The sequence below is a fragment of the Staurois parvus genome, unplaced genomic scaffold (assembly GCF_062004578.1).
Source record: "Staurois parvus isolate SC_StPar_1 unplaced genomic scaffold, SC_StPar_1.0 ptg000198l, whole genome shotgun sequence".
NCBI lineage: Eukaryota > Metazoa > Chordata > Amphibia > Anura > Ranidae > Staurois > Staurois parvus.
In genome coordinates this window covers 6,831,080-6,855,878 of record NW_028317994.1, presented here as the reverse complement: position 1 = coordinate 6,855,878, position 24,799 = coordinate 6,831,080, and the positions used below count along the sequence as shown (strand labels likewise).

Below are 24,799 nucleotides of genomic sequence, written 5' to 3'. Positions count from 1 at the left end.
TGGGTGATGGAAAAAATACGCAAGTTGATATTTAGGCAGGCTCTTGTTTATGTTTTGGAAATATTTTTGGGTTGTAATAATCAGTTGTGGTTATCTGGACAAATCAGGATATACAGTATAAAAATCTATGGTTCTACAACGCAAAGGAAAACAGACATGCTGACACATGTAGTGAGATGAAAATAGCTAAACTTATTACGGTCTCAGACTCCGCTACAAGGGCTGTTTTAATCTCTGACACCTAATTTGTAGCCCACTATAATCAATGTGCTGCTATCCAATTAAGTGACTGCTAAGAAGTGGTAAATCATTTAAACAAAATGAACTCCAGCTAAAACTTCTTTACTTAATTGTATTCTAAATGTAATGGGTAAGGGTTTGTCCTGCCTGTCATAGGGACGTTGAAAAAAAAAAATCTACCTAGTACTGACAGACTACAATGAATATTAGACAGAGCTTCTAGTCCTTTCATACTTTTTAAAATGAAAAACCAACTATTTTAATTTAATAATGACCCTGTAGCTAAAATCTTACAGTATGTAGGAATGCACAATGCAATTTCCAGAATGCTGCTGTCATTAGACTTGCAAATAGCCTTTGATAGTCTGTTGTGGGAATATTCATTTTACTTCCTACAAAAATTATGGGGTTTGGATTGCAATCTCTCCAAATACGTCTACCATATAAATCATTACAAATAGATATTCAGAGATGCACTCAACAGGGGTGTGCCTTTTCACCATTATTGCTTAAGCTGGTGGCGGAGCCCCTTGCCATTGGCATAAGTTCAAACCATGATATTAAAGGGGATAGCCAAAAAGAATACAAGCATGCGCCTCTTTGCGGAGGATGTTAGTGTGTGTGCATATCATCCCCACTTATGACTGCTATGTTTATTAATTTCTGTACCACCACTGGAGAAATTTTATTAGCTTCCTGCTTTAGTAACCATATAGAAAAAAAGAGAAAATTTTAAAACTGATGGGGGTTACAAAACCTCACTGCTCATAACAAAAATTAGCTTTGGCTGGAATTGTGCTTTATTATACCCTTGTTTTGTAGACTTGTAGTGGTTTTGCCTATTACATTTCCAGTCAAGGCTGGCTTGATCTTTGGAGACACTCATTTCCCAGATACAAAGGCATTCTCGTGTTTCATCCCTGGCAGAGAGATATTTATCATATTGATCTAATTTTAAAGAATTCTAAAATGTTGTTATCTATATCGGACTCTATAGCTTACGTGACAACAGTCACTGCCCACTTCTTCTACATTATGCTTTACATTTAGCAGGCCTTAGGACCAAGTGGATTTCTTCCCCCCTTTTGACTTAGCCAGATAGGGTCTAACAACTGCAGCCCAGATCAGTAACACTTGATTTAAGAAACTCAAAATAACGATTTTGTAGAATATGTTTTAGCATGCATTAGAAGGTATTTCATTGGAGTGCACTTAAATTCCACTATTTCCTTTATTATAAATTTTTTATCCAGACCCATGAGAACTAGCTGAGGCCTGAGAGGACTATGAATCTCTCTTCATAGAAAACGCAACTGAATCAAATTGTTTGGCTTAGGGCAGGGGTGGGCAACTGTGGCCCTCCAGCTGTCATGGAACTGCATGTCCCATGAAGCATTGAAAGGCTGACAGTTGCATCATGACTTGCAGAGGTATGATGGGACTTGTAGTTCCACAACAGCTGGAGGACCACAGTTTGCCCACCCTTGGCCTAGGACAATGCAACTCACGGACATGTGACCAGGTTACACAACAATACCAAAGGGAAACTATTCTTTAACAAGTATTTTGAGTATGGTAATCACTCTAGCGAAACCATTAGTCTATATTGCTAAGCAATAATGTTTTACCTCTAAAATTCATAGGGCAGACGTTTCAGGTCTCAGTGATGCTGGAGATATACTGAATAATTTCTGTGAATTCTATAGACAAAAGTCTATGCTCAATAAAGACCAAAATGACATTCAATTTTACCTAGGGGCATGAGAATTTCATCAGCTGTCCACAGCCCAAGTTCAGGTGCTGGACAAAGAAATCACAGATCAAGATATTAAACAGGTTGTCTTAGACAGCCATTCTTGGTCTTGGTCATTCAAAGTACAGAAGAGTTGGCTGAATACTCAGGCCTCAAAATTAACTAGAAAAAGTCTGTCCTGATGCCACTAGCATCTAGAGTAATGCCCTCTACTCCACCTTAGTCCCCTCTCCCAATCATGCCATCCTTTAAATACCTAAGCATTGTAATCTTAAGAGACTTCTTCTAGACCATTTTATAGAACATTGGTCCAATAATGCAAACTATTAAAGGTAAACTGCAATTGTGGTTTCAGCTGCCCCTGCCTGTCATAGGCAGAATTAATTTGATTAAAACATTTTTTTAAGGAAATGTACTCTTTATTGTCATTCTTCATATGGAGCACTAAAAGACCTAAATTGAAAATGGATATCCTACAAAGGCCCAAATTGGATGCTGGTATGGTTCTACTGGGTAGGTTTTTATATTGCTGTGGCAGGACAACTAAAACACCTAATCACATGGGTCCTCTCTGAAGTTCCTTATAACTCAGAAGCACATTTGGCATGTTTTTTAAACTAGCCAATCGTTTATCTTTCTGGAGGACCCCAAAATATTCTTCTGGAAGCAAATTGGCCAAATCAGTGTTGACTGAGGTTAAATGCCTGACTTCATTTTGGACTTCTGAGATAACTTTGTAGTTGTATTGTAATCCTTGCTAATATACATGTATACCAGGAAGGTACCAGGAATGTACTCCTTTGCAAAGGAGAGGCAATTTACACCGTAGTTTCTTTTATAGATTCTTACAATTATGCCATAGCTTGGGGAGACAATTCAAGGATCATGATAAATCTCTAACTGCTCACTAACAAAAGTTTATCACATGGTCCCAGGGGGTTAATGTCCACTCTCTAATCCCACTTTCTACATACTAATCTGGAAAAAAAAATTGCTATTTGAACCAATTGGCAGACTCTTACCTACTACAGTTAGTCTACAGAGGAATAGGAAGATATTTGTTTCTCTCACATGTCAGTCTTACCATGTTAATAATGGATCACTTCAACAGAAACTTCTATTCGCTCATCTGTTTAGACCACCGATGTTTCACCAAAGCCCGCTCTTTCCAAGTAAAATATTAAAAATACCATTGTAACAAAAAAAAAAAATAAGAGAGACCTAGTACAGCCTCATTCACACAGGGCATACTACAGGTTACGTCAATGCGAAGCTGTGTTTACCCTGTGTGGGTCCCTGAACTCACACTGTCTGTGTTTGGGACCATGAACCTGCAGCAATGACAGACTGGAAGAAGTGGCTGCATCCATGCATATTTTAGAATATAGTAAGTGAAAAAAACGATTTAATAAAACATTTGTGAAACTATTGCAGGGCCTAAAAAATCAACAGCACTTTTTTTTCTGCAACTCACGTGCTTTCAGAAAATGTATGGTATTGGGTGTCTTATAAATTCTGAAAGCTGTAAGTGCAAAATGAAAATCAGATTTTTAGACTAAATTGCTTATTTACAGTTTTGCCATTTAAAATGTACAAATATTTTGTTATTTATTAACTCAGAACAGTTTTAGCTTTTATATATAGTAGGAATTTAGGCATCTTTTGTATCTGCTAATAATGATGTTAGTGCATTTTTTTGTGAAAATATTGTATTGATAAACATTTGTGCAAATATTGTGAGGCGTAAAAAAATCCTGGCTCCTTCACTCTATAGATGTATGTTACATAGTCCTTGCCAAAGTGTTCATTATCTCAACAGCTGCTGGTTTTAGCCTCTTCACGACCACCTGCCAACAAGGCCCCCTGGACGGGCGGCCGCTGTAGGCAAAGCAACGTATGGGTTCGTCGCTGCCTGCTTCTGGGTTTCGGTTACACACACTCCTTTGCTGGCACCCAATGTGATTGTACAGCTTGTGTAACTGCAGTGTTAGCTGGAGTTTGGCTTCAATTTGTTAGTGTATCTGAATCTGTTAGTACAAATAACACTCCTCTCCCCGCCAGACTGACAATGCTGCTATCCAAAAGGTGCCCCCTGTGTTCCTTCATCCAGAGTGGGGGCACTCTAATATAGGAGGTGTATTACTGGTCAGATCACCAGGTGAAAACAGAGGGATAAAGATATTAAAAAGGAAAAATAATGCAGCCACCACATCAAAGGATTGGTAAACTGCAATATATTAAATTTTTTGGTTTTGGGTTTAAACCCCTTTAACACAAAATAAACAAATGTTTCAAAATGTTTGCAAATGTAAACAAAACACTTTGAATGACTTTGTTACTTCATGCAGAGATATTTTAGTAGAATAAACCTTTAATGAAACCACCATCTGCTGTGTTTTGGTATCCTTCCACAACAAACACTGTGTAGGGAGTTGAAATGCACTCAGATCATCAACCCTTTTGGAATATACAAAGCACAGTAAATGTTCAGTTTGTGTCCTTTGTCAGTTGAAGGTCATGCATTTCAGACCTTTCCTGGGATGAATAAACACAGTATGCCTCTGGTCATCTCAGACATTAATACAAATGGAGGCCTGATTCCTAGCAGTTCTAGAAGCAAACTGCTCTTTGAAATGTCTCCATAACCACCCAACAACTGACCTATTTTAGAAAACGGCAATGATCCTGGTTAAGAGAAATTCTAGGGAAAAAAAATATGTTCAAAAGCATTTTTATTTCTGTGCAGTCATTCTTTGATTCATTAAGCATGTCCCATGTCATACAGCTTCTGATGATTTAGGAGCAAGGCTTAATTATCCCTAAGGTCTCAGCCTCTCCCCTTTTACTAGTTCAACACATCTCCCAATGCCTGAAATATGATACTGTCAGACCTACTGATGGGACACATTTCTGTCACTCTGTGCTGTATTCCTACGCAAAAGTCATATATGACAATTCACTATTGACTTGATTTGATCTTTATACAGTGTGCAACGAGTGATGAGAATAAAAAAGGACACATGGGTCATTATTAGCAACATTTAAATAATATATACATGTATACATAACACATATATACACATGCACACAAAAGGCTTATATTTAGACACATTGGTGCAATGAAAGCAAATATCATTTGTAGGACAAATCATAGTTTAATACTCTATCTTTAACTATGTGTGATATAAACCATTTGCCGACTGCCAAGAGTACATTTACTGCTGGTGGGCGGTTCTCCCCCGCACCTCAAGGTACCCATATGTTGCAGTGCTCATGAGCACAGCGCGTGCCACCTGCGGCATGATCTGCAATTGCAGTGCATGGTATCGGGCTGCTGTGAATGGTCCAGATACCAGAAGATCACTGTGCAAACACATGCTACACAGTAAACCACAGTCATGAACGTAACCCATTCATGATATCATTGTTTACTATTGTGTGTGATTAGTCACCAGTGATCACTTGGTACCTGGGCAAATTGCAGCAAGCATCTGATAGCTGTGGGCCTATCACAGTATTATATTCGTAAACAAGGAATCAAGAATGAAAGCCACTCATGACAGTTCAAACTACTGCTGTTACAGTGATCATCGCTGTAGAAAGCAATCACAGTAAATAAAAGAAAAGATAAATTTGATTTCATATTTTAATTTTCCAAAAAACTGAGACAAAAAATTACAACTTCAAAAAACTCGTAATGCCTCTTACTAAAATACCTTGGACTGTCCATTTTCCATAAAATTGTTATTTGGGGGTATTTGTACTATTCTGGCATTTTAGGGCCTCAAGAAATGAGATAGGCAGTCAGTACATCAGGACTGGTTCATTTTCAAATATACACTGCTCAAAAAAATGAAAGGAACACTTTGAAAACACATCAGATCTCAACGGGGAAAAATATCATGCTGGATATCTATACTGATATGGACTGGGTAATGTGTTAGGAAAGTAAGGAAGCCGCATCGTTCATGGCAATGAAAATCATCAATACCAAATTTAAAAAGAAAAAAGCGCCACTTACAAAAAACACCAAAGTGTCAGCAGCATATCCCACCCAAAATAAATTTTGGCAACAATAATCCAAATTAAAAGGTATGCACTAATAACAAACTTATACAAAAGTGTATATCATCATCCAAAAAACATTAGTGTTTTAAATAAATTATAGTGTCCAAACATAAATTAGTGTCCAAAAAAATATATATATCTTCAGTGACTTGAACCAATTGTGAGAAATCCACCACCAAAGGAGATTAAATGAACTCACCAGAGCTAATGGCTGGTCAGATAATAAACCAGCAACAGCGTACCGCCCCTTGATGACGTCGGTGTGATGAAACCGGTTGGACGTAGCCTACTCGATGTGGACGTTAGAGAGCCTTGCTGTTCTGTGCTGTATGGGAGAGATCTGCGGTGAGCGTTAACTGTATCTCAACCCTTTTTTGCGATTGGAGCTGGTGTCTGTTGGACACCTTGTTTGTGAGTTTCCTTATACCTTTTTTATTAAAGAGATAAATGAAAAAAACGTATTGCACCATTATGTTCTCTTTTTTGTCCCTGAGTGTACTGCATGCTCTCATGGAGGTATGAGAAAGAGTGGAGAAGTTCATCATAAGAGCTTGGACTGCAAAGTTGTTTGGCTGTGATTATTATCTGGAAGTATCTGAAACATCACCATATCTATTTGGACATCGGGTTCATTGCTCCCAGAGCACAAGCGCTGTTGCTGGTTTATTATCTGACCAGCCATTAGCTCTGGTGAGTTCATTTAATCTCCTTTGGTGGTGGATTTCTCACAATTGGTTCAAGTCACTGAAGATATATATATTTTTTTGGACACTAATTTATGTTTGGACACTATAATTTATTTAAAACACTAATGTTTTTTGGATGATGATATACACTTTTGTATAAGTTTGTTATTAGCGCATACCTTTTAATTTGGATTAATGAAAATCATCAACCTACAGAGGACTGAATTCAAAGACACCCAGAAAATCAAAGTGAAAAAATGAGGCAGCAGGCAAGTCCATTTTGATGAAATTTCATTGCAGCAACTCAAAACAGTACTCAGTAGTTTGTATGGCCCCCACGTGCTTGTATGCATGCTCCTAATGAGACGACGGATGGTGTCCTGGGGTATTTCCTCCCAGATCTGGACCATGGCATCACTGAGCTCCTGGACAGTCTAAGGTGTAACCTGGCAGCGCCGGATGGACCGAAACATGATATTCCAGATATGCTCTATTGAATTTAGGTCAGGCGAGCGTGGGGGCCATTCAATAGTACCAATTCCTTCATCTTTCGGGAACTGCCTGCATACTCTCGCCACATGAGGCTGGGCATTGTCGTGCACCAGGAGGAACTCAGGACCACTGCACCAGAGTAGGGTCTGACAATGGGTCCAAAGATTTCATTCCGATACCTAATGGCAGTCAAGGCTGCTATTATCTAGCCTGTAGAGGTCTGTATCTCCATTCATGGATATGCCTCCCAGACCATCACTGACCCACCACCAAAAAAGGTCATGCTGAGCAATTTTACAGGCAGCATAACATTCTCCACAGCTTCCCCAGACCCTTTCATGTCTGTCACATGTGCTCAGGCTGAACCTGCTCTCATCTGTGAAAAGCACAGGGCGCCAGTGACAGACCTGTCAATTCTGGTGTTCATTGGCAAATGCCAATCGAGCTCCATGGTGCCGGGCAGTGAGCACAGGGTCCACTAGAGGACGTCAGGCCCTCAGGCCACCCTCGTGAAGTCTGTTTCTGATTGAATGGTCAGAGACATTCACACCAGTGGCCTGCTGGAGATCATTCTGTAGGGCTCTGGGAGTGCTCATCCTGTTCCTCCTTGCACAAAAAGCAGATACTAGTCATGCTAATGGGTTAAGGACCTTCAAGGGGAAAAATGTCGGTGGCCTCCACCTGTAAAACATTCTTGTTTTGGGGTTGTCTCATTGTTGCCCATCTAGTGCACCTGTTAATTTCATTAAAACCAAAGAAGCTGAAACTGATTAACAACCCCCTCTGCTAACTGACCAGATCAATATCCCAGGAGTTTAATTGATTTGATGCTATACTCTGATTAAAAAAGTGTTCATTTAATTTTTGAGTAGTGTATATACCATAGTTTGTAGACACTATGGGGTTTATTTACTAAAGCTGGAGAGTCCAAAATCAGACTCCCTTCTGGATAGAAACCAATCAGCTTCTAACCTCAGCTTGTTCAATGAAGCTTTGGCAATGAAACCTGGAAGCGGATTGGTTTCTATGCAGAAGGGAGTCTGATTTTGGACTCTCCAGCTTTAGTAAATAAACCCCTATAACTCTCACAGACTAAATCATGTACACTGATTTGAGTTATTTTTACCAAAGAAATGAAAGGGGCTACATTCTGGCCTAAATTTATGAAGAAAGAATGTTTTTTTTTTTTTTCAAAATTTTCAGCATTTTTATACCACCAAAAGAAAGCCTTGTGTGAAAAAAAATTACATAAATTTAATTTGGCTAGTGTTGCATGACCGAGCAATTGCCAGTTAAAGTGCTTCTAAAGCCTTAAGGTTTGTTTACCTTAATAAATTCTATGCTGCAGAATCCCCCCCCAGCCTCCCCTCATACTTACCCAAGCCTGACCCCGATCCCGCTGTCTCGGTCCTCGCGGGAAAGATTGAGGCAAGTATAACATGTGTATTATTTTAATTTAACAGAAAGGTTTAATTTCATTTTAAAGTAGCGCAGTGCTGAACGGCAAAAAAAGAAGGTCAAGTGGTTAAGTCATAGAATTACATACCTTCGACCACTTGCTTTCCTTGCTGAGTAGGTCAGCATAGCGGTGTGCCTGGAGCCAGTCTTGTTGGAAAGTATAGCACCACATCAGCTCCCAATAACACAAGTGGTGAATCTGCTTCCATTCATGCTGAGACTTAATGCATTGCTGGAATGTCACCTGGGCCTTTATAAATGAGAAAAAAAAAAATATATTGATAATTATGTTCATCACATATCTTTACCAATAAAACTAAACAAGGACAGTGTAGATCAGGAACAGGGCACTTCACAATTTTAACATTGCTGAAAATGTACATCTTGTCTGCCTGATGGTAACTCTATGCATGTAAAAGTAACTGTTGTGACAGACGGATTACATATAATCAGCATGTTCTGCAGAGATGTAGGTTTCATGGCTTATTTTACGTAGGTTAAGTGCTATATCACTGTATTTTTTAAATGGGTCAATGGCACCTGAGGAGCAGCTCATCTTTGCAGTCCAGAGCATGCCACAGCAAGCTTTATTAATTTAACGTACGAGTACAGAAGTATATTGCCCCATAGTACTCAATCAGAAACCTATTATACAGTATGGATGACTGACTTGCTGTCATCAAGTAGTAGACTATAGAATTCTTCTTTAGAATGCTGTCATTAATAAGAATCTGAATAGGTTTCAACAGACAATTTTATTTCAAATATTCACTTAAACATTTAATTTTACTTTTAAAAAATTATATTTTTTAATCTAAAATTATAAAATTCAAGCTAAGTGCACTGACATTAATTTTAACTTCCATTAATAAATGTGGAGGGAGGTAGGGACTCTTCACTAATCACTTCTGAGAATGCCAACTGCCCAGCTGTCTTTGACTTTAGCATTTTCTGGGGCACTGCCATGTAACAGGCATGCATCAAGTCTACCATGAAAACACACTCTGGATGCATTCTTGCTTACAGTTAACACCACACTGTTCCAATGAGTTTTGATATATTTTACTGTGTTCCAGTACAGTGCTGTGCAGAAAAAATGCAGCATGTTCTACTTTTTTTTCTGCACTGGAACTGACTGCACTGGTGTGAACTAGGGCCATTGAAATACATAGAAAAAACACTGCATGCATAGAGAAGCAAAAAAAAAAAAAAAAAAATGCACTGGACTGCTTCTGGTGTGACATGGGCCTAAGTCAGAACTGATCGCCATACTCCTTGACTAAAAATAGGAAATCCAGAGTCAGCAGGAAACTAGTACTTTATGAAGATAACCATGAACACTCCCAACATTTTTGCTAATTAAAGTTTATTTGAAAATAATATTGCATGCAAAACAAATTGTAACTAGAAAAGCTACAATTTCTGGGGAAATTGTGTGAAGTGTTCTTGCCTCCACCAGTAGTCTACAACTCACACTCTAGCTTTTGTCACTCTGCTGCCTGCTCACACACCTGGGTTCCTATGGCAACTCACTCTACAGCAAGGGCAGAGAAGAGCGGTTAAAAACAAACTGCTCCAACTTGCTCACTTCACTGGCGGTTGCCATTGTCAAAACGGTTGTAGTTTAAAAATTATAAATCCTACAGCGAAGAGCTTTATATTGTGAGAATCACAAGACCCAGACCTACATTTTGATGCATAGTATGTCTCTGAAATATTGAAAATGAAGGCACAGTTGCAGTTTAGAAATTGCCCTTCAAATTTGAGGTGGCTAGAGTGGAGTTTCAATGAATGTCAATGGGCAGCATGAGTTGCAAACAAATGGTCATATTGTGAAAACTATCAGGACTATGGCTTAGCCGTGGACATTTTTAGTGGCAGCAGGGATAGCTAAATGTTTTGAAATGAGATTTGTGTAGGTGGGCTTGAAAATGGAGGGAGTGATGGCAGTTTAGAAGTCATGTCCTGATTTTTCTGCTCACACTCTAGTTTTGAACATTCTGCCATTCATTCCTATGGGACCAATTTCACCACAAAGACGCCGATATTTCGTGAACCATTCGGCAAAACGTTCCACAAAGTAACAGCACACCAATCGTGAAAAATCCACATGTTTCGGTATATTACGGTCTATGTAGTGTAAAAACTGTGGGAGGAGTTAGGGTGGTAAATTTGGCTATAATAATAAGAATAGATATGTGAGATAACAGTAAGTGGTCTTGCCATGCAAGAACACTTAATAAAAGGTACCAAACAAAAAGAAAATACATTACCTGTTCAAAGTTTCCTTTAAGAACTCCAATTCGAGCAGTATAGAAAAGAATTATAGATCCCTGAGAAGAAAATATTAACATGGCTAAGTTTACTGTCTTTATTATAGTAGCCAAAAGTATTTACAGTTGTGGCCAAAATTATTCAACCCCCACTGAAATTGAGTGTTTTGGCCAGTTTGACATTGCTTTTGATCATTCAGTCATCTTGCTTACATTTACATTAAAGAGGCACTTGTAGGTCAGACAAATATAACATAACAGTTATAATGAAATAACCACAAATGTCTTTTCTGTGCTCACAGCATTATCAGTTTTATTCAACCCCCAAGTGACATTCAATCTTAGTACTTAGTACAGCATCCTTTTACAGTTATAACAGCTTTTAAACGTGAAGCATAGCTTGACACAAGTGTCTTGCAGCGATCTACGGGTATCTTCGCCCATTCTTCATGGGCAAAGGCCTCCAGTTCAGTCACATTCTTAGGCTTGCGCACTGCAACTGCTTTCTTTAAGTCCCACCAGAGGTTCTCAATCGGATTTAAGTCTGGTGACTGCGATGGCCACTCCAAAATGTTCCAGCCTTTCCTCTGCAACCATGCTCTAGTGGACTTGGAGGTATGCTTGGGATCATTGTCCTGTTGAAAGGTCCAACGTCTCCCAAGCCTCAGGTGTGTGACGGACTGCATCACGTTTCCATCCAATATCTCCTGGTACTGAAGAGAATTCATGGTACCTTGCACACGCTGAAGCTTCCCTGTACCTGCAGAAGCAAAACAGCCCCAAAGCATGATTGACCCTCCACCATGCTTCACAGTAGGCAAGGTGTTCTTTTCATCATAGGCCTTGTTCTTCCTCCTCCAAACATAGCGTTGATCCATGGGCCCAAACAGTTCTAATTTTGTTTCATCAGTCCACAGAACACTATCCCACAACTTTTGTGGTTTGTCCACATGGCTTTTGGCATACTGCAGTCGACTCTTCTTATTCTTTGGAGACAGCAAGGGGGTACGCCTGGGAGTTCTGGCACGGAGGCCTTCATTACGCAGTGTGCGTCTTATTGTCTGGGCTGAAACTTCTGTACCCACATCTGACAAATCTTTTCTCAGTTCCTCAGCAGTCACACGGGGACTTCTCTCCACTCTACGCTTCAGGTAGCGCACAGCAGTCGAAGTCAGCATCTTCTTTCTGCCACGACCAGGTAGCGTTTCAACAGTGCCCTTTGCCTTGAATTTGCGAATGATGCTTCCTAAGGTGTCTCTTGGTATGTTTAACATCTTTGCAATCTTCTTATAGCCATTGCCCTTCCTGTGAAGAGAAATCACCTCTTCTCTTGTCTTCCTGGACCATTCTCTTGCCTTCACCATGTTTGTAACCACACCAGTAAATGTCTAGAAGGAGCTGAGTATCACAGTCATTTTAAAGCTGCCTAATTGGTGCTTATTATGCTTGATTGCTGCTCGGTGACATCCACAGGTGTTTTCAATACCTGATGGAAAGCACCTGTATGAACCTCTGTTCTTCAGAGTGGTAGTCTTTAAGGGGTTGAATAATTGTGGCAATGAAGAAACCACATAAGAACCATTTACTACTGTATTACATAAACAATTGATGTCATTTTAGTTGCATTTGGGTAGTTACAACGTCCTTGTAGGATTTGATTCTGAATACAATTCCAAATGTACACTATAGTCCCTAAACCCCTTTACAGCATTGGGGGTTGAATAATTTTGGCCACAACTGTAGTTACTATATAAATCACATACATTTGGGAACTTCTTGAGGTAGGGTTCAATAAGTGCCTCTGCTTCTTCAAGATTACCTTCACCAGTTCCTAGAAAAAAAATATATATATATTCAGAGACTGCCTGGTGTAGTACAGCCCCAATAAATTTATTACAGGGATTAATCTTTTCACATTTCCTTCTCACCTATTTACCTCAAATATTGCTGCATATCTAAAATAAATAAATAATAATAAAAAAAATAATAGATCTCCTCAGGAAGTATAGAGAAGACCATAAACTGTACACTATATTCCACTCAGATATGCCAATAGAATTGAAATTCTGAAATCTCATTTTTCTCAGGGTTGCCCTAAAACCATGCATTTTTTAGCCACCATTAGGTTATTTTTGCTGTGTTCCACTGCGAAAAATTATCTTAACGTGGTTGTAAACCCTTACATATACCCAGTGAAGTGGCTGGCCTCAGGAAATACAGATATGAAACAAATCCTCCTATGTAAGTTGTACCTGTTTACCTGCAGCCTTCTCTTCTCTACATTTGTTCAAAATATAGAATTTATAGAGCTTGTCTGAGCTTTCAGAAAGAAGGGGTCGGGGAGCTGAAATTGCAGAGTTCATTGAAGAGAGCTGAGAGGTGATTGGCGGAAAGGGACATAACCCCTTTCACAAAGCACAGGAACAGTGCTGGGGTTGTCATTCACAGGCTGTGTGCTGGAGGTCCATCCCATCATCTTTTTTCTCTTGGTGTCAGGAAAACTTGTCAGAAGTGATTCATGCTCATGGCAGAGTAATGAGGCTGCAGACAGAAATGACACTTCGTGCTCTTGACAAGTAAACAGTATAGAGGGATATGTTTTGTTTAGGTCTGAGGTTTACAACCACTTTAACTTCCTTTCCAGGAGACAACAGGAAATAAGAAATATTTTCAAAGTGAACAGTATTTCTATTTTATTGAGTTGTTTCGGTAACAGATTTCTAGAAAATATTTTTTTTTCCTTATGTCTTGCACTGGTGGTGACTCAAAAATGTTGGAGTTTTCCTCACTTGCTGTGTCGATGACAACAGTCATTAGAACAGAGGAGTGAATCTCCTCAATGGGGACAAAGACAGCAATTAAAACCCAACAAATGGTCAAAATCCTTTCCTAAATGAAGCTTTAGCTCGAATACAAAAAATGGCATTAGGGTGCAGCCAAACCATACGAGTGCCAGGGCCCACTGATTTTTGTTTATTTTTTTAGTAAATCACCCCCCCCCCCCCAGTGCAAAATCCTTTCCCTTATGTAAACTGCAGACAGCAAGTAATGTTTCACTGGGGCTGGGGAAGATTTGCAAACAACCCTGTGTGAGCAGGACCAACAACTCTCCAATCAGCCACAATTGCTCTCCATAGTAAATGTTGGAAAGCTGTATGTTTGCCTCATAGAAGGCATGACAGATTGCTCCTCTCAGAAAGAGTGCAGTGTATGCAGCACACAGCAAAGAAAAGTTTTTTTTTTCTGGGGCTAGGGGGCAATTTACAAAGAAAAAAAAAAAAAAAAAAAAAAAAAAAAAAAGGAGGATTTGACTCTTACTCTTAGGCTTTAATAACTTGCTGGAAAATCACAACAAGACCAATTGTTAGTTGGGTCTGATGTAGTCAGTGCAAGACCATAAACATTAGGAATCATCCAGCCAACTTCAATGCGCCTACAGATTTTCAAAAGCATTCAGATGTACAGGCACATCGATGGGGCCACGGGAAACCATAGCATTTGAAAAACATTTTCTAACCTTTTTCACCTCAGAAATTGGTATATGGTCACGGGCAGGAACATACCATTGTTCCCTTGCTGAAAGCAACTGGAGTGACAACAGTCTCTTAAGTCTGTAGGTATATTTATCCAACACCAGCTAGCCAGACGGAATTTTAATTACATTTGAAAGGAAACAGTGACAGGTAAATATGTAGTTAAAATGACCCTGGGGTTGTTTTATTACAAATAAAACAAGAAAAAGAACAAAGAAAAAGTAGGACTGCAGCCAATTTCCTTGGTTCATTATTTTCTTGGTATGAGCAACACACTTTTTGAGACTCCCAAAAACAAAAGGAAAATTTGAAATATACATGCACTTATTCCATTTAATTAGAGAACGGCTTAGTCTTCACCTGGATCAGCACTAGAAGCCAATAGTTTGGTATTAAGTCCCATTACTATGAAAACAGATGGCCTGCCAAGGCAGGGATATTAAATAGAAAGTAAAGTGTATTTTCAGCAAGTACATATTTAGTTATACTCTATGCAAGCCTTTTTAGCCCTGGGGTGCCTTCAGGATTCTTCAAGGGTGTCTTGGCAAAATACCCAAAAATATTATACAAGCCAGCAGGTGGATGACGTCTGCCTTTTAGTTACACAAAGCCACAGGTTTTCACTATGCATCATTACAACTTTCTAGCCACTGAAGACAAAAAAGCAATGATGTCAGCTGGTAAGGATGACGTTGGTCACCTGCACAGCATCCATGCTTGCTCTCGCTGCCCCTCTCCATCAGTACTGGGGTCACATTAGCTAAATGAGTGAGAGAAACTGAGGGAGAAGAGAAACAATGGAATACTAGTCAGTACCAGTGGGCAAATGTGTACAGTGCATCCAAAAAGTATTCACAGTGATTAACTTTTGCTACATTTTGTTATGTTACAGCCTTATTCCAAAATGGATTAAGTTCATTTTTTTCCTCAACATTCTACAAACAATACCCCATAATGACAACGTGAAAGAAGTTTGTTTTGAAATCTTAGCAATTTATTAAAAACAAAACAAAAAAAAAAACACATGTACATAAGTATTCACAGCCTTTGTTCAATACTTTGTTGAAGCACATTTAGCACCAATTACAGCCTCAAGTCGTTTTGAGAGCATGATGCTACAAGCTTGGCAAACCTATTTTTGGGCAATTTCTCCCATTCTTCTTTGCAGCACCTCTCAAGCTCCATCAGGTTGGATGGGGAGTGTCGGTGCACAGCCTTTTTCAGTTCTCTCCAGAGACATTCAATCGGTTCACGTCTGGGCTCTGGCTGGGCCACTCAAGGACATTCACAGAGTTGGCCCGTAGCCAATCCTTTGTTATGTGGGTTGTGTACTTAGTTCATCTTTCAACAGGACAAGGACCCTGTCGCCCCAGTGTAAGGTCCAGAGCGCTCTGGAACAGGTTTTCATCAAGGATATCTCTGTACATTGCTGCATTCATCTTTCCTTCAATCCCGACTAGTCTCACAGTTTCTGCCACTGAAAAACATCCCCACAGCATGATGCTGCCACCACCATGCTTCACTGTAGGGATGGTATTGGCAAGGTGGTGAGCAGTGCCTGCTTTCCTCCAGACATGACACTTGGCATTCAGGCCAAAGAGTTCAATCTTTGTTTCAACAGACCAGAGAATTTTGTTTCTCATGGTTGGAGAGTCCCTCAGGTGCCTTTTGGCAAACTCCAGGTGGGCTGCCATTTGCCTTTTACTAAGGAGTGGCTTCCGTCTGGCCACTCTTCCATACAGGCCTGATTGTTGGAGTGCTGCAAAGATGGTTGTTCTTCTGGAAGGTTCTCCTCTCTCCACAGAGAAACGCTAGTCACTCTGAAAGAGCTCCATCGGGTGCTTGGTTATCTCCCTGGCTAAGGCCCTTCTCCCTCGATTGCTCAATTTGGCCAGGCAGCCCGCTCTAGGAAGATTCCTGGTGGTTCCAAACTTCTTCCATTTACGGATGATAGAGGCCTTTGTGCTCACTGGGACCTTCAATGCTGCAGAAAATTTTCTGTATCCTTCCCCAGATCTGTGCCTTGATACAATCCTGTGTCGGAGGTCTGCGAACAATTCCTTAGACTTCATGGCTTGGTTTGTGCTCTAACATGCACGGTTAACTGTGGGACCTTATACAGAAAGGTTTGTGCCTTTCCTAATCATGTCCAATCAACTGAATTTCTCACAAGTGGACTCCAATCAAGCTGTGGAAACATCTCAAGGATGATCAGTGGGAACAGGATGCACCAGAGCTCAATTTTGAGTGTCACTGCAAAGGCAGTGAATACTTCCGTAACAATTATGCACAATAGAAACATGGAAGCAGTACGCGACAGCCATCTTGTTAAGGTCTCAGCCATTTTGTTTTTCCTGTACAATCATCTTTCTCCCCTCCTCTCTTCTCTTGAAATGGAATTTGTAGCTGGAAGTTGTAACAGACTTCAAAAGAGCCTCTTATCATAAATAAAATAGAAATAGAGGTCAGCTTCAGAGGTGTAAACCACTAATTAGGCTTGACAGGATGTCTATGCTGCAAAGACACTTTCCTCTGCCCTATCGTAAAACAATAACTCAGTCAGCCATCACACATGACCTGTTAGGCCATTAGAGCTTAGGAATGCAGAGCGTGCCATAAAATGTCTATTTCACATGTAACCATTTCACATACAGTTTATAACATCCAACATGAACTGGCCTCATTAATATTAGGTATATATTTGGATAGATCATTTCATGCCAAGCCAAACAAGGTCCTACATGACTATGTTAGCACATAGGGAAGGGAAGAAAGTAGTCTCTTCCCTCCTGGGTGACAAAAGTACGCTGTGTTTGGTATCCCTGGGTTTGAAATTTAATTCTGAATATTAATCTGCCAGTTGCTAGAATACCACCTGCACATACTGGAAGTTATTGTTGGTATGAAATTGTAGTTAGAACTTGGTCATAAACTTGATGACCTCCTAGAACCCATCCCCTAAACCGAGTGACTGGTCAGTTGTTCTCAGGCGACATCCCTTTAATATCAAAAAAAGGGCTGACAGACCTGGTGAAGGGGAGCTCTCGTTTAACATCAATCAAGAAACATCTAATGGACTTGAGAGCCAAGGCAACATGTTGTGCTCGGACAATTGGACTCTGCTAAACCAGGACTTTGCAAGTAATCTGCCTTCTTATCTCTTTTCTTTTATTTCTCTGTTGCATTCATGTTCTCTTTATGTCTGTGTAACATCTTTTTCTGTAAATATTTTAATTGCACCATTTTGACCTTTTCAGTAATAAACCATATTTTGAAAAGTGTTGAAACTGTCTCTAAAGCTTTTAATGCAACCTAAAGAATCCCTGTCTCTTAAAAGAGTGCTACTGTATGTAATAATCCTCTGAATATACCTATCTGTGGTGACAGTGTGTGTTGCAGACACTTATACTAATATAGTGTAATTGCTAGGATTTGTGAGTTTCCTCCTCCTCTGTAAAAAGGCGGTGGTGGCAGTGTGAATGGTTAATTGCGTAATTAACCTGACCCAGTAACAATCGCTCTCAGGCTGCTGGCACATAGATTGTGGTTCCGCGAGCTGGAAAAACTTTGTGCAGGGTGCAGCTGAGAGTGACATTGTACCGCAAATGACAGCGTGCTGTGAGATTGGCTGGTCCTTTGTCACGGGTTGGTGAGATAGGCAGGGGTTGGGCACTACATTCTGTCACAATGTACAAGTGTTTTTTTTTTTATTGTAACGATTTCAAAACTAGCTTCTTTCATGATGTCATTATGGGGTATGGCTTGTAGAATGTTGAGGAAAAAATGAATTTAATCCATTTTGGAATAAGGCTGTAACATAACAAAATGTGGCAAAAGTTAATCACTGCGAATACTTTCTGGATGCACTGTATTTGCTTTGAAAGAATAAATCATGTCTCATGTTGGGTGTCCCACATGAGCAATGTTGCTGCGTCCTGTAAAATGATTAGTTTAGTTTTTTACCTTTTGTAATGGGTGCCCCAAGATTGTAAAGAATTTTAAAAGGATTCCTTGACTGAAAAAAGGTTGAGAAATACTGCTCTATACATTATAGGTATTGCTGCACTGTTTACCTGTCTCTAATCCTGATGCACAGCATTTGTTGTGCTTTTTGAAGACACTCTACATTTAGTAAAAAAGAAATAATGCTCAAGGCAACAATATTTTACATAGTCTTCCTACTAGAGGTAGCGCTATATACAATAAGAATGCAATCACTCAGCTTTCCTGCTTAAAAAGTGGCAAAATAAAATATGGTTTTCAGTGGTTTAGCAGACTCAGACTTGTATAGTGAACAAATCGTAGTAATGCATAACTCCAGTATAGCAGTGCAAACCAGAAAAAAATATCTGTACAATTTGTTTTTGTTTCCAACAATCATTGTTCATGGATATCAATGAACATTACACATTCCCTTTAGGTACGTTTATTTATATTTTAAATGCTCTTTTCTGTGGTAAAATAAAGAAGAAGCTTCAGCCTGGGTTCACATATATGCGGTGCAGTAATGTGATTTGCACAGGAACCGCACTGTATTCCTGTGCAAATCACATGTGATTTGTGTGCGGTGCGATTGGAGCCATACATTTTGTATAGCTGTAATCGCACCGCACCAAAAAGGTGCAGGTTCTGCACATCACACCGCGTTTTATGGACCGCTTTCGGGGTGTTAACTTAACATACACACGTGCAGCAGTTCGCATGAATGGGGTGTGATTCTGATGCGGTGTGGAATTTGCACACAAAACACTGCGAATTCCACACCACATCAGTGCAAACCAGGTATAAGTTTTAAAAAAAAGTAAAATGTGTAAAATGCAAAACATATTATTGGACAAAAGTTAATCACAAGCAATCTTAAAATTGACAGAAAAAAAATGAAGCTTTAGAAAAATGCACTGTTTTACAAAGAGCCCCTAAGAAAAATCAAATTAAACTTCCCTGCAAATACACAAAATACAGCATTATTTTATACTTTAATTACAGAACTTTACATTTTCAAAACGTCACATATACACTTACAATAAAATAAAGATGCAAGGAAAACAAACAGTCTAAAGCTTAGTAAAAAAAAAACAAAAGTGATAGTCTGTGCACGCTTACCAAGTATTAATGATACATAAGTATGATAAAATAGAAGAGTTAGGACACAAAGGATTGCCCTGAGACTCGTTCCAGAGGCTCCGTCCCGTAGTTGTTGAAGGCCCAGCTCCTGTCACACGGAAAGACACTGTTATTATTGTTTGCGTACACACTTATAAATTGGGAAAACAGCTAACAGATTCCCTCATTTAGACTGATTACATATGAAGATCTTAGATCAGCTTTAGCAGAGCAGTAACTCTCAGAGAACCTAGTTTGCTGGTCAGGTGATGCCTCCATGTTGAATTGTGCATGCTTATGAGCTTAAAAGGTGGAGCATACGCTAAATAAGGGCGCAAGAGCTCCACATACATTCCATTGGTAATAGTAGCAGAAGAGTGTGGGTGACCTCTACTCTACTTTTCTGGATGCTTTGTTTTGATTACAGGTACAGATTATTCATTTCGTTTATAATGCTATGTTGCATTTAAATAAAAATACAAATCAATAGGGTTTTATGATTCCATTTAAATCCTCAATCCATCACTGCCCCACCTTTCCACCCGGTCCAATCAGAGAATACCTTGCATTCACTGAAAAAAATACAAGGAATTCTGTGAATGGTGGCAGTGCCAAACAAATACTCCCCTGTGGTTACTATGCAGAAGTGAAGTTGCTTGGTACAGCCCCAAAAAGATTGCTGCTACCACTATAGTTGCACTGACTACTACAATGATTTGCACCTTCCACAGCAATCTCTCAGGTATGAGACATGCATACTTACATAGGTGTAAACTTAGTCCAAGTTAGGTCCATATTGCCCAAGTGTGCAGTAAAAACCATACCTAAAGTTTAGCTTTAATTCTAAAAAAATTCTCTAATTGTATAGCACGATTGATTTTGACATCAAATTTCTATTTAGATTTAGTCATGGTCTTTTGACTAAAATGCCATTTTAGTTTTTGTTGTATTTAGTTTTAGTTACCTGAATTGTTTTAGTTGTATTTTAGTCCACTAAATTCTCCAGTACATTTTAGTCCACTAAAATCTCCAGTACTCTATCGGCTGAGAGATGCAGGCTCCCTCTATCTGCCTGCTGCCTGGGAGTTCTGGAACAATGCCCTGCAAACCATAGAAGAGGAGCTCCTCCATCAGATGTGTGTGTCTGGATGTGGCAAGGCGAGTGTTTCCTTTCCCAGCAAGGTAGCATTGCTTAGCACTGTGTAAAATAACAGCCTCCCCAGACCATCCTGTTTTCTGCCCTGTGCACTCCCTCACTCCCATTTAACTTCCCTCATCTCCACATGTAGCCTAGCATTACAGCCAATAGAGTTTACAGGGTTTTTTTTTGTTTTATTTTATATTTTAAAGTTGCACTCCTGTTTATAAATAAAAGCAAGTTTAATAAACAAACAAATCATGCTTTTTGACAAAGACATTCTATATCAAAGACTAAATCTGTGTATGAAGTGCATGTTCAAATCTCAATACCATAAATAACATAACATGTTATTAGATTTTTACTCCAGGAGTATACGAGTTTGGAAATTCTAGAGAAATGCTTACAAAATGCATTACAATTTAACTAAACCTATTAGATTTTAATTGACTAAAATGCACTGGAGATTTTAGTCAACGTACTGAAAATTGGAATTGATTTTCATCATTGTTTTCGCCAACTGACTTCATTATAATTTTATTTTAGTTTTCATCAATGAAAACATGCAGCTGACGAAAATATTTTTGTCGATGAAATTAACACAGCTATATAGCAAATTTGATAAAAAACTAGATTAAAATTGGGTACCTGACTCCTTTGCACATGAACACAAACAGCTCTATCTTTAGAAAAAACAAATAATAGGATTCAGCAAGGTTTCTTAAAATCCCTGCAATGTACATAGGTCGCCCAGAGGGGAATGTTTTTTTCTTAACAAAAGTGGAGCTACTCTTTAAAATGATAAGTTTACCTTTGGTAACATGTTATGGGTTCCACCCATTTGTAGGGTGAAACAGGTATCATGTTCCTGATCCTGCAGTCACTGCCCAGTTCCCCGTACTAGTTGTCAGTTTTCAAAAACCCACATGGCCACGTCATCCATTCACAGTGTTCTGTAAATGAATGGACTACAAATCCCGAAAGCCTTAGCGGCTTTCAGCTTCTAGTCATCAATGAACTACCAAGGCGCTGTTAGCACTGTGGTAGTTCATTGAATCTTCTTGTCAGCAAGTATTGCCTTGCCCATATGGGATGTAGGAGCAAGCAGATATACGGACAGTGTGCAGGAGACCTGCATGGCACCAGCAATCTACTGATTGCTGGTACAATGCTTTACAGGCTCCTAACACAAAACATAATAAATGCACATTTTTTTACATGCAAAAAATGTGCATTTAGTACTTTTGGGGAAAGGAGAACTTATTCTTTAAAACACATGTACCAGGAAGATACACTTGCAGTAAAGGTTTGGAGAATGTCAAATTCACGGCTTTATAAATATACCCCCTTGGTTTTATTTTATGTGTCATGAAATATCAGAATGCATATTATGACACCTTTTGTTTGCTGGTTTGCAGCACTACAAGCTGGAATGCTCTTCTTAAGCACACCATACCCAAACCAGCTTAATGTTCTGAACTTTACCACACTACATCATTAGGCAAGAGACATGCCAATTATTACAATTCAACAAGGTTATATACAATTTCACTCTAGCTAGCAAAGAATCTAAAAAGTTATCAGCCACTATATTAGTGATTTCTATTAAAAGGTACAAATCACAGAAAGCCTGCAGAACGTAAAACAGATTCCCCACATCTTATCTAAATATTGCTGCACTTTAAATACTACACTGCAGAATGTGGATACAAATGTCGCCAGTATGTTAAAGGTCATGCAGCAGTATATTTATTATAGGTGCCCTGTAATTATATATATGCATCTCATAATATCTCATGCAGCACAGTAATCTGTACCTTTTAAAAATATGGTAAACTATTACAAATCCCAAAAAATTACCCTGTTTCCAGAAAATCCAATGAACTCTAACAGCCTGAGTATCCTTGAAGGTAAAAGAGAAAGCATCTGTGGAAAAAATTAAAGGGTCACAAACGTGAAACAGAGACATGCACCATTCAATGCAAAGATGCTAATCTCCAGCCATTAAATATTTAAAAATTAATAAATTGCAACTGAACATTTACACACTAGACCATAAATTCGCCCCACTAGTTTAAATACATGACTGACAATTAAAGTGGACCTGTCGGTGACTTTACAAGCCTGCATGAATAAATTCATGATGAAACAATATATAGCAATGGTATAATTTTCGAGGACATTATTATTAAAAATTCATCCTTGAGCGACAGTACACTTATTTCATTGCTGTCGCATGATAGATCAGCATATATCTTCTACCTTGGCAGTGCAGTTGGTGGCTTCCAATCCTTGACTGGTATCAATGTACAAAGTAAGTGTCCAAGAAAACAAACAGTGGTTTATTAAAGCGGAACTAAACCCATCAAAAAGCAGTTACATTCCCTGAATGCTGACTGCCACATTTTCTTGTGCACTTAATCAAACTGTCAAACAGTCAATGGTGGGCATCATAACTGATCACGTGTGCAGCATGATGGCAGTTGCAGATCAAAAAGAGGCTAAGGCGACATCTTGCTTGGCTGAAAAGGAGAGGAGGGTTTAGTTCCAATTTAAACTGCCGAAGATAGTGGGGGAGGAGCCTGAACATGGCGGCTGAGGAGAGCTCGAGGTAGTAGCTCTCCGCCAGGCTCCGCATCCTGACCTCCCTAAGGGCCCTCCTGATGGTGTAATTGTGGGGTGAGACTCACTGGCGTGCGGAAGGCAGAGTGAGCAGAGAACCGGGGACGTGAGAGGCTGCGAGGTGGAGACGGAGATCGATTTCCCCGGGGCTGCACGGGACGCCGAGCCGAGTTGCTGGGAGACTAGGTGACACGGCGGGACCACGTGGTCCACCGCGGAGGAGCACTGGGAGGAAAAGAAGCCGGCCGGCTTCCCGAGAAGAGAAGGAGGTGCTGGTCTACTCCTGACTTCATTCCCCGGCTTGCGGTCTGGTTTGAAATGGACCCATGAGACCCAACTTGCTCTCCATGAAAGGACCCCTAATAATACGGGGATTTAAAAGAGAAGAGTAAGAGACCCAGAGGAATCCCCCTAAAGACTGATTTACTGAGGAAAGATCTACACCAGAAGCCCTGAGCCGCCTCGCAGAAAAGGAAGAAAGAGGAGGGTGAGTGAGAGCGGCCGGGGCTGGCTGTGTGTTAACCGTTATACTGTATTGTATAGAGGAGTAAAGGGTGAAGGAGAGGAGGGGGATTCCCAAAGGTCATGAAGAAGTGTAGAAGAGAAGAGGATTAAGAGAATTTAGAAAAGGAAAAAGTAAAATGGACAAATAGTAAGGCAAGGCTGGGACACTAATATAGACACTTAAATTTACTTAGCCTGAGTATATAGAAGAGAATAAGACTTATAGAGGATATGAAAAATAAAGGAGCTAAAGGAAGTGGGCTCAAAGGGTCCCAAACTGGTACAATCAAAAAATACACTTCCCGGGGAAATGTTACCCCAGAAAGGTCCCAAGGTGGCAGCAAAAAAATGAAATGGAAACTAGCCTGGGAAATAGCCCTAGATCATCATTGGGCATGAATAGTAGCTGTAGTCAACAAATAGCAGGTATTATGGAGAAGAAAGAATCTGAAAGTGAACTACATGTACCGAATAAAAAAGATGACAGAAATGTTTAAAAGCTTGGAGAAAACAAAGCAAGAAATGGCAACGATTTGGAATGATTTGGGGCAGCTGCTATTGAGAGTGGAAGAAACGAAGGAGAAAGTTAAAAATCAGGCCCAAACCATAGCCGATTTAGAAAAGAAGATAACGAATATGAGGAAAGTCCCGAAAAAATTGCTTTATAGGATAGAGGTACAAGAGACTAGAGATAGGAGGAGTAATCTTAGGATACAAGGAATTCCAGAGACTGTAAAAGGGGAAACATTGCAAGAAGTAGTATGCAGAATTTTTAACTCCATAATTGACAGACCTGAACTAGACTTGATCAAACTGGACAGAGTTTTCAGAATAGGAAAGCTCCAACAGGGTATTGGGAAGGAAAGACCGAGAGATACAGTTGCCCAATTGCAAAAGTATGGTGATAAAGATGAGATTTGGAGGAAGAT

General features: G+C 39.6%; 1 protein-coding gene across 2 annotated transcripts in view; it reads right to left on the bottom strand.

The window, feature by feature from the left end:
* TTC39B (tetratricopeptide repeat domain 39B) overlaps positions 1 to 24,799 on the bottom strand; it is a 178,910-nt gene that overhangs the window by 17,410 nt on the left and 136,701 nt on the right. For both annotated transcript variants that reach the window (XM_089678077.1, XM_089678078.1), the window contains 5 exons: positions 22,605 to 22,670; positions 19,607 to 19,715; positions 12,734 to 12,801; positions 10,971 to 11,030; positions 8,786 to 8,947 (listed from right to left, as the gene is read on the bottom strand). In XM_089678077.1, the coding sequence (XP_089534203.1) occupies positions 8,786 to 8,947; positions 10,971 to 11,030; positions 12,734 to 12,801; positions 19,607 to 19,715; positions 22,605 to 22,670 (465 nt within the window). The remainder of the gene's footprint in view (positions 1 to 8,785; positions 8,948 to 10,970; positions 11,031 to 12,733; positions 12,802 to 19,606; positions 19,716 to 22,604; positions 22,671 to 24,799) is intronic.